Here is a 17,541-nt window from a genome sequence, read left to right as displayed (position 1 = left end):
TGAGTTAGTTGTAGTTGAAAGACCTAGCTTTTCACTTTTTTGTGCTCTTAGATAAATATGATATAGTAACATTCATAATTGGAGAGCGTTAGTCAGATATAAACTCAAGAGCCTTTAGGGGGTTATTACAACATTTGAGGAAGTGTTAATCCGTCCCAAAAGTGACGGTAAAGTGACGGATATACCACCAGCCGTATTACGAGTCCATTATATCCTATGGAACTCGTAATACGGCTGGTGGTATATCCGTCACATTTGGGACGGATTAACACCTCCTCCAATGTTGTAATAACCCCCTTAGTGGGTCATTCTGACTTTGACGGGCGGCAGAGGCCACCCGCCAAAGTCCCGCCGGCAGAATACCGCTGCGCGGTCAAAAGCCCGCCGCGGTAATTCTGAGTTTCCCGCTGGGCTGGCGGGCGACCGCCAGAAGGCCGTCCGCCAGCCCAGCGGGAAACTCCCTTCCATGAGGATGCCGGCTCCGAATGGAGCCGGCGGAGTGGAAGGGGTGCGACGGGTGCAGTTGCACCCATCGCGATTTTCAGTGTCTGCTTGGCAGACACTGAAAATCTTGGTGGGGCCCTGTTAAGGGGCCCCTGCAGTGCCCATGCCATTGGCATGGGCACTGCAGGGGCCCCCAGGGGCCCCACGACACCCGTTACCGCCAGCCAGGTTCTGGTGACCAAAACCGCCAGAACCAGGCTGGCGGTAAGGGGGTCGGAATCCCCATGGCGGCGCTGCTTGCAGCGCCGCCATGGAGAATTCCCTTGGGCAGCGGGAAACCGGCGGGACACCGCCGGTTTCCCGTTTCTGACCGCGGCTGTACCGCTGCGGTCAGAATGCCCATGGGAGCACCGCCAGCCTGTTGGCGGTGCTCCCGCGGTCGTTGGCCCTGGCGGTCCATGACCGCCAGGGTCAGAATGACCCCCTTAGCGTCTACACTTTGTAGTACATTTACTCTCAGAAATGATGAATAGCCAAAAGTATTAAACTTATTGAAAGGTGGAATAATACATTTACATGTGTAGAATAAAAAAAAAAAAAAATCTTAGTTCTACTTTGAAATACTTTGGTTATAAGAAGTACAGGAACATAGAGACATTTTGATGGCTTGAGGGGAGTTCATTAGTGCATTACACCTGATGTATTATACATTTTGAGACTCTTATGTACAATAAAGTATCGCTTTGTCATAACTTTAAAGTTGGTCAAGTCACCAAAGCATTCTGTGACTATTAAAAAGAACGAGGCCTGTCAGAAATTGGGTTGTTGGTTGACTGGGGTGTTAACCCTGGTCAAGCAACAGCCACAATCCATGTCAAGGTGACCCATAAAAGTCACTAAATTAACCTGTGCTTAACGCTGTGGTATCTTTACACAACAGCAATAAGGCTGAGCTTAGAGGCGATGTACAAAGTATTACTGAAGCACACAAACAGTAAGAAAGTGAAAACATGACACAGAACACAGGAATACTACCACAACACTTTAGAGAAATAGAGTAAATTCTAATAAATTATTTGACATCAACATGACAAAGGTCCACTCAGTAGAACAGGAGTTATGAATTTTTAAAGGTAAAAACTAACACCTAAAAGTTCAAAGTGCTAACCACAAACATCTAGTCACACAAGACCATTCAATGTCAAAAGATAAGGCGGGCAACAATGAAGCGTAGGTCAGATACACAGAGTGGTTTTGGCCTGGTCAGTGCTTACTTTTGGACTTAGAAGTAAGTTCCAAGAAAATGTTCTGAGAAGGCAAAGGTCAGCGTGGAAAGGCTGCAAGCAGTGTCCGAGGTCAGAGCATCATCTTTGGAGAGCCGCTGGACTAAGTCTTAATGAAGATTTATAAGTTCTGACTTATGGCCTCATTACAAGTCTGGCAGTGAACAGACAGTCTGACTGACAGATTAAGAGTTAGGTGGTCGGAGCACCAAATTACTACTGTCTCCTTTGGGAACAATGGGCCAGATGTAGGAAACAATTTGCGACTCGCAAACGGATTGCCGTTTGCGAGCTGCAAATCGGAGTTTCCTATGCAGAAATGCATTTTGCGAGTCGTGACCGACTCGCAAAATGCATTTCCGACTCGCAAATAGGAAGGGGTGTTCCCTTCCTATTTGCGACTCGCAGTGGTATGCAATTCCATTTGCGACCGCGTATGCGGTCGCAAATGGAGTCGCAGTTACCATCCACTTGAAGTGGATGGTAACCCACTCGCAAATTGGAAGGGGTCCCCATGGGACCCCTTTGACTTTGTGAATGGACCCCAAAATATTTTTTCAGGGCAGGTAGTGGTCCAAGGGACCACTACCTGCCCTGAAAAAATACCGAAACAAAAGTTTTTTTTTTAAAAGTGCAGCTCGTATTCCTTTAAGGAAAACGGGCTACACTTGAAAAAAAAAAAACTGCTTTATTTAGAAGCAGTCACGGACATGGAGGTCTGCTGACTACAGCAGGCCTCCATATCTGTGAATGCCCATAGTCGCTATGGGGCCGCAATTTGCGACCCACCTCATTAATATTAATGAGGTGGGTCTTTGCGACCCCATAGCGAGTCGCAGACGGTGCCTGAGACACCGTTCTGCATTGCAAATTGCGATTTGCAATTTGCGAGTCGCTCGGACTCGCAAATTGCAACTCGAAATTTGCAATATTGCTACATCTGGCCCAATGTTCCCACCGGGCTGACAGTGGTGCAGGTCATAATCAGCCAGGGTGGCACTGAAGTTACCGCTGCCCTGCTGATTATAACCTGGTTCTCCGCCAGGCTTTTTTCAAGGCAGTTTCACCGCTATGAAAAGGCTGGCGGAGAACAGGTGTAGGGGGCCACAGGGAAGCCTCTGCCCAGCCCATGGCATAGTAGTGCCCTTGCCCCTGCCCAGTGCCAGTGCTCCATGTGGGCGGCAGCATTGCCGCCAGCTCGGTTATGAGGCGGTGACAATGCTGCTCTCACTTTCCCACTGGGCTGATGGACAGAAACATTGGTTTCCACCCATCAGCCCAGGAGGAAAGTCACAATAGGGCCGACGAGGAGATCACCAGTAAAGTGGAAACCTCCCCATCATATGTTTGGCAGATAGTTCATCCCATCCACCAAATTTGTAATGAGGCCCTTAGTCTGTTTTTTGGAAGTTGAAAATCTCCGGCCGGAGAAGACAGGAGCCTCAAGTCGACTAGATTTCCAGGAGACTGCATACCCCTTTGTCAAAGAAACACCGAACAGGATTTTCTGCTGTCGATTGCCATTTAGCAAGAGCTGCTGCAAAGTCAGGTTGACCTGCAGTCATTCATTGGTTCACAAAGCAGCTTTTAGTCGCAAATTTGAATTTTTGCTGTCTGTGCACCACCACCACATGTCCATGACTGGAGAGCACCACTTGCGGAGGGTTTGGACTCACTTAGCCATGGGTCCAGTTGTGGATTTAATTTGAAGGGATCTTTTTCACTTCCTGAGGCTCTGAACAAGAGTACAGCTATCTAACCCATTAATTTACTCTGGTAGTCCTGGGTTCTAGTGTAGAAACAGGGATCAAGTAGCAGGGTAGGCCTCTGACTGTTCAGATTTCAGGTGCAAAGCCACCCATCCTTCCAGGTGCAGTAAAACAGTCTTGTGGAGTACACAGGAGGCCACAGCAATAGCAGTCCTCTGAGAGCCCTTCCAGTGGTCCAGAGAGTGAACTGAAGAGTGGGTGTGAGGGTTCTATTTTTATATCTGATGTTGTTTTGTATTTACCTTTGAAGCTATGCCTGCCCTGGTTCCAAGATGGCTGCATGAACAATACAGGTATGACAAGTCCTTTGTGTCAAGGCAAAGCACCGCCTATACAGTTGCAAGTGAGGCTGTGACTGGCTCTGGCCCCTATCCTGCGAGTTAATGGCCCATCCAGACACACCTATCACTTCTATTGTGTGGCTATCTGGGAGGAATGACCAAGATCCAACTGCAAATTACTCTGAGTCATGTGACCCAGAAACAGACACCAAATAGTTAGGGCAGGGAATTCCAAGTTTACAATTAAAGGGGATTTTAATTACAATTTCTCAGCTACCTAACATCAAATTCTTATGTCTGCCCAATCAAATGTTAGTACTTATTAAATGTAATAAGGCAACCCGATGTTATCCTATGTGAGAGGAAGGCCTCACAGTAGTGGAAAATCGAATATAGGCATTTTCCACTACTAGGAAAAAGTTAAAGTACATGTCCAAACTTTACATTTCAAATACCCTGCCCAGTGGGCTACAAGGAGTGACTTCTATGCAATAAAAGGGGAGGTTAAGGGTTGACAAGGGGATTATATTGCAAGTTGAATTGGCAATTTAAAATGCGTTCAGGCTGCACTGGCAGACCTGGGACATGTTCTGTGGGGCTATCTTACGTTGGTGGCACACTAAATGCTGCAGATCCATTAGGAGCATTTAATCTATAGGACCTAGTCTACTGTTAGACTACAGAATATTGTTTCAATGAAGGAGAAGTTGTAATTTATGGAATGAGTGTGGTGTGGGTGGTTGGCAGAAATACAGTAAGAGAGACTGCCCCTCTAGGCCTGGAAAGAATACAGAAGACCTTCATCAAAAGGGTATCCAGCCTCATCCTGCTGGAGATTTTCAATTTCAAAAAATTAGACTAAGGGCCTGATTTAAAGATTGGCAGAGAGGTTACTCCGTCACAAACATAACAGATATCTTGTCTACCATATTCCAATTTCATAGACTATAATTGAACTGTAATATGGCAGATGGGATACCTGTCTTGTTTGTGACAGAGTAACCTGTCCATCAAACTCTAAAACAGGCCCTAACTCTGAATGAAGGAATTGCACTCAGACACCTTAGAGGAGGGATTGGCACAGCTTGTGGTGAGTGGTGGTGAGTGGTGGAACCACAATTTCCCCTGGTAGAGCCTGAATACAAATGGCTGGTTTGATTATCTCCCTCAGTAGTGTTTGAAGTTGTAGCAAAAGGAGACAGTTTACCTGGCATGGGACCTTAGTTTGGTCCTTTTACAGGCTGAAGAATGAGTATTCTCATTGGCATTATCAATGTCACCTGCCACAAGCAATGTGAAGCAACAGCAGCAACTGAAGTTAAGGGGAGTCAAGCTGTTTACCGAGGTTGGCACTGAACCTAGACTCATGGCAAGTCTTCTTCCTTGCATCAATGCTATTTGTGTGCTTATTACCCCCCACTGAGCTCTCCAACTTTCTGTCAATGGAGTGCTTTTATCTGAGGAATTAGATGCAAAGACTTGCATGGTGATTTTCTTTTTTTTGCCATGACTGATGATTAAACTAAGTAAATCATTCAATGGGGTCCAGAGAAGTCCAATGAGGTCCAATATACAGTAACAGAAGGGTTGACATGAAATATTAAATTTCACATTTAGCACCTTGCAGTGAACAACCAAAAGAACTCTGAAGGGCTTTGACAGAATTCAACTGGGAATATTTAGCATGTGTCCTACACTAAAGTACCCCTCAAGCTTTATTCAAGGGGAGGTTGTTTAACTCATTCTGTCCCACAAAGATTTCTGGAACTTGCGCCCTCTCTCACAGGTCCTTCTGAAGCTCTGGTATCCAGTATCTGAAATCTGGTATTCAGTGACCGTAAGCCAGGGATCTCTTGAAGGCCATTGCATAGTAGTTTATCAATTAAAGCATTTAAGTAAGATACATTTGCTCACCTCCTCTTGTTAAAGGAAACGTCAGCCGCAGCTACCACCTACAGAGTAACATCTACTCATCCAGTTTGATAAATAATTACTTCCTAGTAGTAGAAGCTTATAAAAGCTGCAGAAAACCCAGAAGATTAGAGCCCGGATGGACATGCTAAAAAAAACCAGATGAAAACATCAATTCATCAGGAAAGGGACAGGGTATCTCCTGGTGTCTCTACCTAATCTACTCCTACACTTATCCTTGCCCAAATGAACCTTCTGACCTAGCCTCCAGCACTGCCTGGCCTGGTATGCTTGCCAATCACTCCATCTCTTACCACCCTGGTGTGTACTCCACATGCTTCCCCCGACCGCTGCAGCAACAGCACAACCAGGAACAGAAAACAGTGGGAGAAGAAACTCCCCTCTGTGGGTGCACACAAGGTTGCACAAGATGGGAAGCAAGGAAATAAAATCTACCATAGTCATAATGGGGTGTAGTGCATTGTGACAATCTTTCACCGGATATCCTGGTTAGTGAGTCTCTGCAAGGGTCCAGGGCCATTGCAGAAGTTCCTCAACAGTGGGGGGCAGTCGGACAGATATTGGCAAAAAAACAAGGGGAAGGCTTGTCCCATTGGGAAAGATCGCTTCTCTTTCATTTTAGAGCAGGTACAGTGTAGCTCCTCGTGTTTTTTTGTGAGGATTAGACTGTCTTTGGAAACACTCTGCTGTTTTATAAGTCAACCATGTACAATACTTTCTAGAAAGTTATTCAAGTTACTCTAATGACGACCATTTTGATTGTATGCACTTTGTTCTAATTGTCTGTTCCTGTATTGTCAAGTTTTGCTATATGGCTGGTTGTTTAAACTGTATGTACTTTAAGCTGCTAATGCTTTAATTTAAAATTGAACACAGATGCATTGATTGATTGATTGATTGCCTAGATGTCCTGGGTTAGTGCTTTGATATTTTAGGCACTACTTTTTACCTTAAACTCCAGTTCTACTAATTTGATTTCTATTGTTTAGATATTATATTTTTATTTAATCGCTATGGGATTTTTCTTGTGTTGTGTTTTCACTTTGTTGCTGCTTCTATATTGCATAAATACTTTACAAATTTCCTCTAAGTTAGGTCTGCCTGTTTTTGGGCCAATCTACCAGAGGGTTAAACACAGGTTAATTTAGTGACTTTTGGGGACCACTCTGATAGGGAAGGTGGAGGTTTCTTGAGCAGGGTTAACACTCAACTCAACCAACAACCCAATTTCTCACAAATACATTTTAAAACCTATATATAATATTCCTACGGGAAAAGGATTAGATGAAATGAAAGTGTTACAAAAAGAAGGCATTTAGCTCTGACATTAGAGTATGTGTGGTTGACTGATGGAGAGTTGTCACAAATATCCCCATAATCTCAAATATAAACTGTGAGAAAACTGGGTTGATCCCGGAGGCCCCCTAACTTTTTGCCCCCCATTTTTCACATTTTACTGGTGTTCTCCTGACTCTGATGGTGCCCTGGGTACTGCTAACCAGTCCCTGCTCCTTTGCTCTGTGTAAAATGAGTATGCAAATTAGGCTAATTATAATTGGCTATGTCAACCTACCTATAAGTGCCTAGTATATGGTAGGGCATGTAGGTTTACGGACCCCAGCATAGGTGGTGCACCCATAGGTGCACTGCTGAGGTGCCCCGTGTCATTTTAAAGGCAGGCCTGTCTTGCTGGCTGCTTTTAAACTAAAGTCATATGCAATTACCACTTTGGAATTAAAATTAAGGTGTGCCCTAAGTGCTCCTAAGGTTGCATGCCATATAACTATAAGCAGGGACCTTATAAAAATTGTTTTAGAAGCCCTGATGAGGTAAAATAGACAAAACAATGTTTCCCTCACTGTGGTGAATGGGTTCCATAGGCTAAAATGGGAAGACTTTATTTTAATTAATAAAGTCCCCTTGGGAGACAGATACTTTGTTTGGTATCACATTTCTTGTTATAATAAATCCCATAAGTTGCCATTGTTGGATTTAATATAACTTGTTCCGGTAAATAGTTTTACAACTCTACCTGAAAGTTGCCAACTTCAGCTCTGTAGTGCCCTTCTCTTATTGGCCAGCCTCAGGTAGCCCGGCCAGGCTACCTTGATGAGGTGTGAAGTGGCCTGAGCTGAGCACAAAGGATGTGCCTGGGGGAGGAGATCTGCCTCAGCAGATGGTCAAACAGGATAGGGGGAGACCAGCCAAACTGGTCTTCAAAGGAGGGAAGGACATTTGGAACAGCTCAGGAACTTCCCCATTTCCTGCAACCCCAGACAATTAGGTGACCTTTTGATTAGATTAGAAGAGGACAGGAGAGGGCTGTGTTAACAGTTTTTAGCCACACCAGTGGGTGGGCTCAGCCAGACCTAACCTAAAAAATTCAGTTTCAGTCATGTGGGATTTTTAAAGAATGTTGCTCCCTGGAAGTGTTCACCCAAGGTGGTAGTGGCCTGCCTGGGATTGTACAGTCAACCCACCCTGCTTTTCACCCCAGAAGCAAGGATAACTATGGCAGAGCTGCACCCACACCTCAGATCCCTACAATGAACAATATCAGAAGAAGAAGGACTGCCTCTGGGACCCCTGACCTGAACCTGGACATTGCACTCTGAAGAACTGCACCAGTTGCACACTTGGGCTTCACCACAAAAAGGACTTTGCCTGTCTTTGACTGGTGCAAGAAGAGACCCCCTGCTTGCTAAATGTGAAAAATAGCTATCCCAAGTCGCCTGTATCAAATCCTGAAGAAACTGACCAGCTGACCACTGTCGAGCAGCCATTTTAGACTTTGAGCCAGGTGCATTCTGGGAGTTAGAGTCATAGCCCTCAAGGAGCAACTCAAAGCTTCTGGAACCTTAGGATGAGCTGTGGACCCTTGAAGGACCTTCAAAGACCTTCTGGAACAAGATCCAGAAGTTTGGAAAAGATTGGAGAACTTTTGGTAAAACGCTCCATAAAGGGACCCACCCGCCGTCGAGAGTCAAGACGGGCTTTGTCGACCACGACCCAGCCTGACTTGCAGGTTTGTCCTGCTGAAGAGCTCTGGAGCCCCAGACTTCCAGGATTTCAAGGGGGCTACTGGAAAGGCAGTCTGACGACGCGGACTCAATATTGCCTTGCTATGGAGGGTCGTCTGATGTTGAAGAGAAAAAGCTTCACAAAAGTGACAAAGTCTGAACGTAAGAAGTTGAGCGGTACTTCCTGTGCAGCATATCCGAGGAGGGCTCCAGGGACATCGGATCAAGATTCAGCTTTGGCTCATCTAAGTCCGAAGGAAGAATTCTCCAACTAGGTCTCCTGTGACGCGTATCTGAAGAAGGCTACAAGGAGGTCTGATCAGATTGGAGACTTCGTCCCACTGAATTAAATCTTCAAGAAAAAGACTAAGGGGGTCAGTACGACCTTGGCGGTCTTGTAAAAAGACCACTGAGGCCGCGGGAGACAGAATACTGCCATTGCTGGTGGTATTCCTGGCTTCCTATTATGACATTTCCTCTGGGCCAGCGGACGGTAACAGTGTTACATCAACATTGCTGCCGGCTCGTAATAGAGCCGGCGGCAATGCTGATGTAGCACCCGTCGTGCATTTCACTGCCCCAAATTCGGGAAGTGAAATGCGCGACAGGGCTATGCCTGGGGGCCCCTGCACTGCCCATGCCAAATGCATGGGCAGTGCAGGAGCCCCCAGGGGCACCCCAAGTCCCCTTACCGCCAGCCTTTCAATGGTGGTGTGTACCACCACGGACAGGCTGGCGGTCGGGGACTCATAATCCCCAGGGCAGCGGTGCTTGCACCGCTGCACTGGGGATTATGATTGCCAGGCGGAAACCTGGCGGGAAAGTGGAGGGGCCAGCGGTATGGCCATGGCTTTTCCGCCACGGTCATAATTGCTGGCGGAACACCGCCAGCCTGTTGGCGGTGTTACCGCCAACTTACCGCCGGCCGCCAGGGTCGTAATGACCCCCTAAGTCTGAAGGTAAAATTTTGACCAAGGACTCCCACTTGCTGTAGCCGAGCAGGGATTCATTGCGGTCGGCCTCAGACTTTGATTTTGCCCCAGTCTACTGTGACCAGACTGGCGCTTTTCATTTCTATGCGCTAGAAAACATGAATTCTTTAAAAATTCATATCTCCGGTTCCCTTTATTTTGTTCTGTGTTTTACTTATTTACTGTTTTGCGATTTTTATATGCTTTACACACCTATCTCCTAAGTTAAGACTTGTCGCTCGTTGCCAAGCTACGAAGATTTGAGTGGGGATTAATTTATTGAGACTTCACGGGTCCTAGTGGGTGTTACGGGCTATTGCTTAATATGGGTACTTACATGCCCTCACCATTAATCCACTTCCTAACATAAGCTCATGACTTTCTTGCATCGTCTTAAGTTTTACTAATTTAATACCTATTATGTTAGTAGAAGTACGCTCCTTGTCTCTATGTTACTTCTTTCCAAGAGATATTAATTTTGCTCTAAACTCCTAATAATAATTGAATTACAAGCATCATGTGGGGGAGTTTTAACACTGGGACAAGTAAGAGTGTTCTGTCTGGCAACCTTCCTACAATGGAGACAATGGGGGTGATTCTCCAAAATACCGCTCCGCGGTCGAAAGACCGCTGAGGGTATTTTGGGTTTTGCACTGGGCTGGCGGGCGACCGCCAAAAGGCTGCCCACCAGCCCAGTGCAAAACACCCTTCCCACGAGGACACCGGCTCAGAATTGAGCCGGCGGAGTGGGAAGGTGCGACGGGTGCAGTGGCACCCGTCGCGTATTTCAGTGTCTGCAAAGCAGACACTGAAATACAAAGTGGGGCCCTCTTACGGGGGCCCCTGCAGTGCCCATGCCATTGGCATGGGCACTGCAGGGGCCCCCAGGGGCCCCACGACACCCCATACCGCCATCCTGTTCCTGGCAGGCGAACCGCCAGGAACAGGATGGCGGTATGGGGTGTCAGAATCCTCCATGGCGGCGCAGCGAGCTGCGCCGCCATGGAGGATTCATTTGGGTAGCGGAAAACCGGCGGGAGACCGCCGGTTTTCCGCATCTGACCACGGCCAAACCGCTGCGGTCAGAATGCCATGCGGGGCACCGCCAGCCTGTTGGCGGTACTCCCGCCAACCCTGGGCCGCCGGGGTCAGAATGACCCCCAATATTCCTTTATGACTTCTACATAGGTATTTCAAAGAAAACTTCCTTTACAACATACTGAGCTTTTAGTGGGTCTAAATATTAATATAAACAAATTTAAACTTGAACTATGAACTACAATTTACCAGATTTCATTGCACTCAATAGCCATGGAATACATATTGAACAGCTTAGAACTTTACAAATTAGAGCAGAATTCAGTGGCCCTGCTATTTAGCTCATTACACAAAATAAAATTGTGTTAGCTAAATTGAACAACCTAGTAATATAGGAAAGTAAGTCATGTGCCAACTCCAACAGTTCTGAAATATTCCCCTTCATTCATAATTAGGCACCAGAGAATTGAGGGGAATTAAGACTGCAGGAAGTAGGATTGGGTGAGTCCTTATAATAATTCAATTTATGACAGAAAGCAGATCCTACTAGAACTCTATGCAGCCTTTCAATTTACATAAATGATGATAATGCTCAGCCATTTGGACAAGTGGATGCCAGATTCATCAGCTTCATCTATTAATCTGCATCTAATTATGGCATCCCTTACAATTTTCTCCAGGGGAATTCCTGCAGGTCAAACCAGCCAAACATTAATGGGCAAAACGTCTGTTAAATACTGGAACTTGCACTTTTTGTTGCAGTAAGCCCCAAACCCTGCATTATATCCTCATGGGAAAAAACTTGTGATTGCAGTTTTCATCCCCGAAAATTAAGTCTACCCCACCAAGGTACTCATAATGAGAGCTACAACAAAACTAATTATCGCAACATTATATCAACTGCAAACATTTGTATTTTGTTTTATTAAGCTATAGAGGTATGGCTATTTCATTTAGACATCTAACCATCATGATTTGAAAGAAATGGAAAATAATTATTTCTGGTGAGAATATTTCAGCATGTGTAAATAAATTGGAAGAATACAATCAAAATCCTTTTGAAAGTACATGCTTATGCTGCAATGGCCAGAATCAACTAGGTCCTTTGAAAATACAGAAACCAGGGTAATTGTTTTTTTAGAATATTCAAAGTCACTTTGTATTTTTCAATCTGTGTGCAGTACAATATATGCTGCCAAACAGTGTACCACTACTAAAATTATACATTCAAGTTGCTATAAACGGCATAATCATTTAGTTTGATGTATAACTTTTAATGTGAAACATTTAAATACATGCTTTATTTGGTTACCTTATAAGTTCATCAATGTTTTGCTCCACAACAGTGGGAGGCACATTAGAAACAATTACTTGCATATCCAGCTGATTGACCACAGAAACCTAAACAAGAAAACAACAAATACATTGTTCCCTTAATGAGTAAAATGGCAAAAAGATTTCCGCATTTATAGTCAAATGAATTTTTATATAAATACATTCAATTCTGTTAAACTGTCCTTGCATTGATTACGTGTCATTTGAATCTGTGTTAAGGCAACTGAACAGGTAGGAAAAAAAACCAAACCCAGTTAATGATTCGTAAAATACAACAATTGAATTGTTTGTGTGAGTTTATCACCAAAGCATTCTACTAAGTCAGTTATTAAGCATCCCATAAGGTAGATGAGTGTTTGCACAGGGTTACTATATGACTTAAGATGTAATTTATTTACACGGTGGTGCCTGTGAGCACACCACATCAGTAGAGGTTCGTCTGTTATATTTACAGATCTCTGTCATGCCTAGATCTCTCACCTTCAGCGGGAAACAGCCATTACAATGAGACTGTTACCATGGGTTACAATTACAATGCAGTTGTTACAACGCATGTACCGTTACCACACATAACCTTTACCATGCAGAATTTTGCAACTACTACACCTTTGCCAGGCATGCCTTTACAAAAAATGTCATTGTAAGGGCATGAATGAAAAAGGTATATGTGTCGTTAAGTTAAGTATTTTGCAGGTAAGTATGGTTTAGGGTGGGTATGGATTTTTGGGTGGCAGGGGTAATTTGAGGGTTTAGGGTGGATACGGGTTTTCGGGTGGCACTGGCAAGGGTAATTTATGGGTTTTTGGAACGCGTTTCGGCAACAGCCTTACTCATGGATCCATGAGTAAGGCTGTTGCCGAAACGCGTTGGATTTTTGTGCTGAAATAAATTGAATTTTCATATTGGAGGTGTCCTGGTTCTCCTGGTATTTAAGGGAGTATTGAAGGTTTCATATATATATATATATATACATATATATATATATATACATAGCTTCTGATGCTCTACACAACCAGCCTTGAGTCACACAATTACTGTGATGGACTGAAACTTATCAGATTTATTTTTCACTGTATGGATACAAAAATGAAGCACTAATAAAATAGTTTAACAGTAATTGTGCGACTCAAGGCAGGTTGTGTGGAGCAACAGAAGGTGTATGTTAGAAATTGGGTTTTTGGTTGACAGTCAGGTTACCCTCTGTCCAAGCAAGAGCCCTCACTCTAGTCAGGGTAAGTCACACACAATCCAAATTATCCTGTGCCGACCCTCTGGTAGCTTGGCACGAGCAGTCAGGCTTAACTTAGAAGGCAATGTGTAAAGCATTTGTGCAATAAATCATACAATAACACAATATAGCACCACAAAAATACACCACACAGTGTTTAGAAAAATATATGATATTTATCTGGGTATTTGCAGGTCAAAACGATCAAAGATGCAATATGAATTTGTAAAGATATCACTGAAAAGTGATATAAAGTGTCTTAAGTCTTTAGAAAGTAATCAAAGTCTCTTTCAAGCACAAAGTACCTGGTTTGGAGTGGAAAATCTCCGCAGAGGGCCGCAGAAGAGGAGATGCGTGGAAAAATGGTGTGTGCGTCGGTTACGCCCCTTCACACATGGACTTGCGTTGTTATTTTTCACGCTGGGAGATTCTTCGGCTTGTTATCCGGCTGCGTGTCGTTCCGGGAGGCTGTGCGTGGAATTTTCTTTCTCACGGCAGGCGTCGCGCTGATTTCCCCTCTGGAAGACGGGCGGCGTTGTCCATGCGAGGCCGTACGTCGGAGTTCCGGTTGCCCCGTAGGCGTCGCATCGAGCAGCGTGCGTCAAAAATTTTAGCGCACGATGAGTCCAAATGAAAAAGAGAAGTCTTTTTGGTCCTAAGACTTCAGGGAACAGAACGCAAGCTCTGCGCAAGCCCTTGGAGAGCACTTTTACAGCCAGACAAGAGTTCAGCAAGGCAGCAGGCCAAAAGCAAAGCAGCAGTCCTTTGTAGAAAGCAGACAGGTGAGTCCTTTGAGCAGCCAGGAAGTTCTTCTTGGCAGGATGTAGTTTCTGGTTCAGGTTTCTTCCCCAGCAAGTGTCTGATGAGGTAGGGCAGAGGCCCTGTTTTATACTAAATTGTGCCTTTGAAGTGGGGGTGACTTCATAGAGTGGCTAAGAAATGCACCAGGTCCCCTTTCAGTTCAATCCTGTCTGCCAGGGTCCCAGTAGGGGGTGTGGCAGTCCTTTGAGTGAGGGCAGGCCCTCCACCCTCCCAGCCCAGGAAGACCCATTCAAAATGCAGATGTATGCAAGTGAGGCTGAGTACCCTGTGTTTGGGGTGTGCCTGAGTGAATGCACAAGGAGCTGTCAACTAAACCTAGACAGACGTGGATTGTAAGGCACAGAAAGATTTAAGTGCAAAGAAATGCTCACTTTCTAGAAATGGCATTTCTAGAATAGTAATATTAAATCCGACTTCACCAGTCAGCAGGATTTTGTAGTACCATTCTGGCCATACTAAATATGACCTTCCTGCTCCTTTCAGATCAGCAGCTGCCACTTCAACAATGTATGAGGGCAGCCCCAATGATAGCCTATGAAGGGAGCAGGCCTCACAGTAGTGTAAAAACAAATTTAGGAGTTTTACACTACCAGGACATATAAACTACACAGGTACATGTCCTGCTTTTTACCCACACAGCACCCTGCTCTAGGGGTTACCTAGGGCACACATCAGGGGTGACATATATAGAAAAAGGGAAGTTCTAGGCTTGGCAAGTACTTTTAAATTCCAAGTCAAAGTGGCAGTGAAACTGCGCACACAGGCCTTTCAATAGCAGGCCTGAGACAAGATAAAGGGGCTACTAAGTGGGTGGCACAACCAGTGCTGCAGGCCCACTAGTAGCATTTAATCTACAGGCCCAAGGCACATATAGTGCACTCTACTAGGGACTTACAAGTAAATTAAATAGCCAATCATGGATAAACCAATCAATAGTACAATTTACACAGAGAGCATATGCACTTTAGCACTGGTTAGCAGTGGTAAAGTGCCCAGAGTTCAAAAGCCAACAACAACAGGTCAGAAAAAATAGGAGGAAGGAGGCAAAAAGTTTGGGGATGACCCTGTCAAAAAGCCAGGTCCAACAGTGTAGTATTTAGCTGCTTGGTCCAGCTGCAAGAGGACGCACCCCACATTTTGTTGAAGCACACCAGAATCCAAAAGTGGACCAAACAGGATAAATACATATACATATACATTTTATAAATATAAAAGTTTTCGTATATCTATATGTATATGTATTTATATATATGTATATATATATATATATATATATATACATATATATATATATATATATATATATATATGTATATATATATATATATATATATATATATATATAGATAGATAATCCTCAATAGATGGAACAATGACCATCTAACGGCTGCACCGATCCCGTGAATTCGATCCAGACCATCGGAACAAAGTCGTTTTCAACAAAGCCGTGTTGAATTCATAAAGTTTTATTAGTGTAAAGGTTTACAGAGTACTGAAGAGAAATGTCAACACGTTTCGGCAGAACGCCTTCAACTGGACAAATCCGGCCAACAAGCCGGCACCGTATATATACAGGTTAAACTCCATCCTTTATTTCTATAGCCTTCTAATGTGATCTACTATAGAGGCCATCTTAACACATGCACAAACCTAGGGTTTTGGCTTTGCTATCATTATAAGAGTTGCTTCCAACAATTTGAACACCAATATATCATTCATGGCACATAATTATCATGAATGCATATTACATAACATTAATTGAATATAATAATATTCATTAAATAAATATTGTAAACATGAAGTTATGTGTTGGTACATGACTTGGGCCCATGTTGTTGATTTTTTGATCAACCACCATCACTTTAATTTATCAAGTATTTGTAGGACATATTTTTCAATGTGGGTTTCTAGCTATGGATGACTATAAATATTTCAAATAAGATTATCATAAATATTGTAAATATTATATAATGTTAAAAAACATTATAAATAATTATTTTCTATAAAAAATTGGTCACTACATATAAGCCAGTCAATAAAATAATTATTATCATATGGTTCAATGCAATTTAGTGTCTAATATAATTATAATTTGCAATATCTAAAATCATATTCATTACTCTAATCAAATATACTGCCACTTCACTATCTTCCTACATGATGTCCATTTAAGTATGACCCATAAATGCATTGGTTCAAAATTGTGTCTCATTATATCTAGATGTTATAATTAAATATCCAGATGGCAATGCATATTTTTTGTTGTAAATACAATATTGACCTATTTAGAGCTAAAATATAGGTTTTCTGATTTATGCATGTATTAAAATCAAATTGGAAAAGAGGCCGATCATGGACTAAAGTGCGTAGTGCTAATGATATAAAATTATTTCTATATTAAATAAAGTGTATATAACTGGTGCAAAACAGTGGTAAATTTTTTTTTTAAATAATACAAAAACACATATCTATTTTCCCTCCTCTATAAATATTAAATAAGAATGGGAATAAGAATCTCACAAAATTGTAGAAATAATTTTGTGTGAGAAAATTCATCAAACATCAATTCAAGACAAGTTGGTTCTCCAAAATCATTTATATAAAAAAAGACACCCCTTATGTATGGCAGTTGTAACAGTAAAAATGATGATGTTATGACTATAGTTGAATATAAATGAAACCCCCCAACACGCAAGGTCTCTCCATTAATGCAGTAAACAATCATTGTTTCATCTTAGATGGACATTTAATTTGTCATCAAGATTATGGCGGTCATTCTGACCCTGGCGGTCAAAGACCGCCAGGGCGGAGGACCGCGGGAGCACCGCCGACAGGCCGGCGGTGCTCCAATGGGGATTCCGACCGCAGCGGTAAAGCCGCGGTCGGACCGGCAACACTGGCGGGCTCCCGCCAGTGTACCGCCGCCCCATAGAATCCTCCAAGACGGCGCAGCTTGCTGCGCCGCCGAGGGGATTCCGACCCCCCCTACCGCCATCCAGATCCCGGCGGTCCGACCGCCGGGATCCGGATGGCGGTAGGGGGGGTCGCGGGGCCCCTGGGGGCCCCTGCAGTGCCCATGCCACTGGCATGGGCATTGCAGGGGCCCCCGTAAGAGGGCCCCTAAATGTATTTCACTGTCTGCTGCGCAGACAGTGAAATACGCGACGGGTGCAACTGCACCCATCGCACAGCTTCCACTCCGCCGGCTCGATTCCGAGCCGGCTTCATCGTGGAAGCCTCTTTCCCGCTGGGCTGGCGGGCGGCCTGAAGACGACCGCCCGCCAGCCCAGCGGGAAAGTCAGAATTACCGCCGCGGTCTTTCGACCGCGGAACGGTAACCTGACGGCGGGACTTTGGCGGGCGGCCTCCGCCGCCCGCCAAGGTCAGAATGAGGGCCTATGTCCCCAAGGAGATTCAG

The 17,541-nt window shown here is 44.2% G+C and overlaps 1 protein-coding gene across 1 annotated transcript in view; it reads right to left on the bottom strand.

The window, feature by feature from the left end:
* The window catches only part of PCDH15 (protocadherin related 15), a 2,681,631-nt gene that overhangs the window by 298,083 nt on the left and 2,366,007 nt on the right, over window positions 1-17,541 (bottom strand). The window contains exon 28 of the mRNA XM_069240977.1: window positions 12,051-12,139. Coding sequence (XP_069097078.1) covers window positions 12,051-12,139 — 89 coding nt within the window. The remainder of the gene's footprint in view (window positions 1-12,050; window positions 12,140-17,541) is intronic.

The sequence above is a fragment of the Pleurodeles waltl genome, chromosome 6, assembly GCF_031143425.1.
Source record: "Pleurodeles waltl isolate 20211129_DDA chromosome 6, aPleWal1.hap1.20221129, whole genome shotgun sequence".
NCBI lineage: Eukaryota > Metazoa > Chordata > Amphibia > Caudata > Salamandridae > Pleurodeles > Pleurodeles waltl.
The sequence above is the reverse complement of the archived record's forward strand: the minus strand, read 5'-3'. Positions and strand labels throughout refer to the sequence as shown.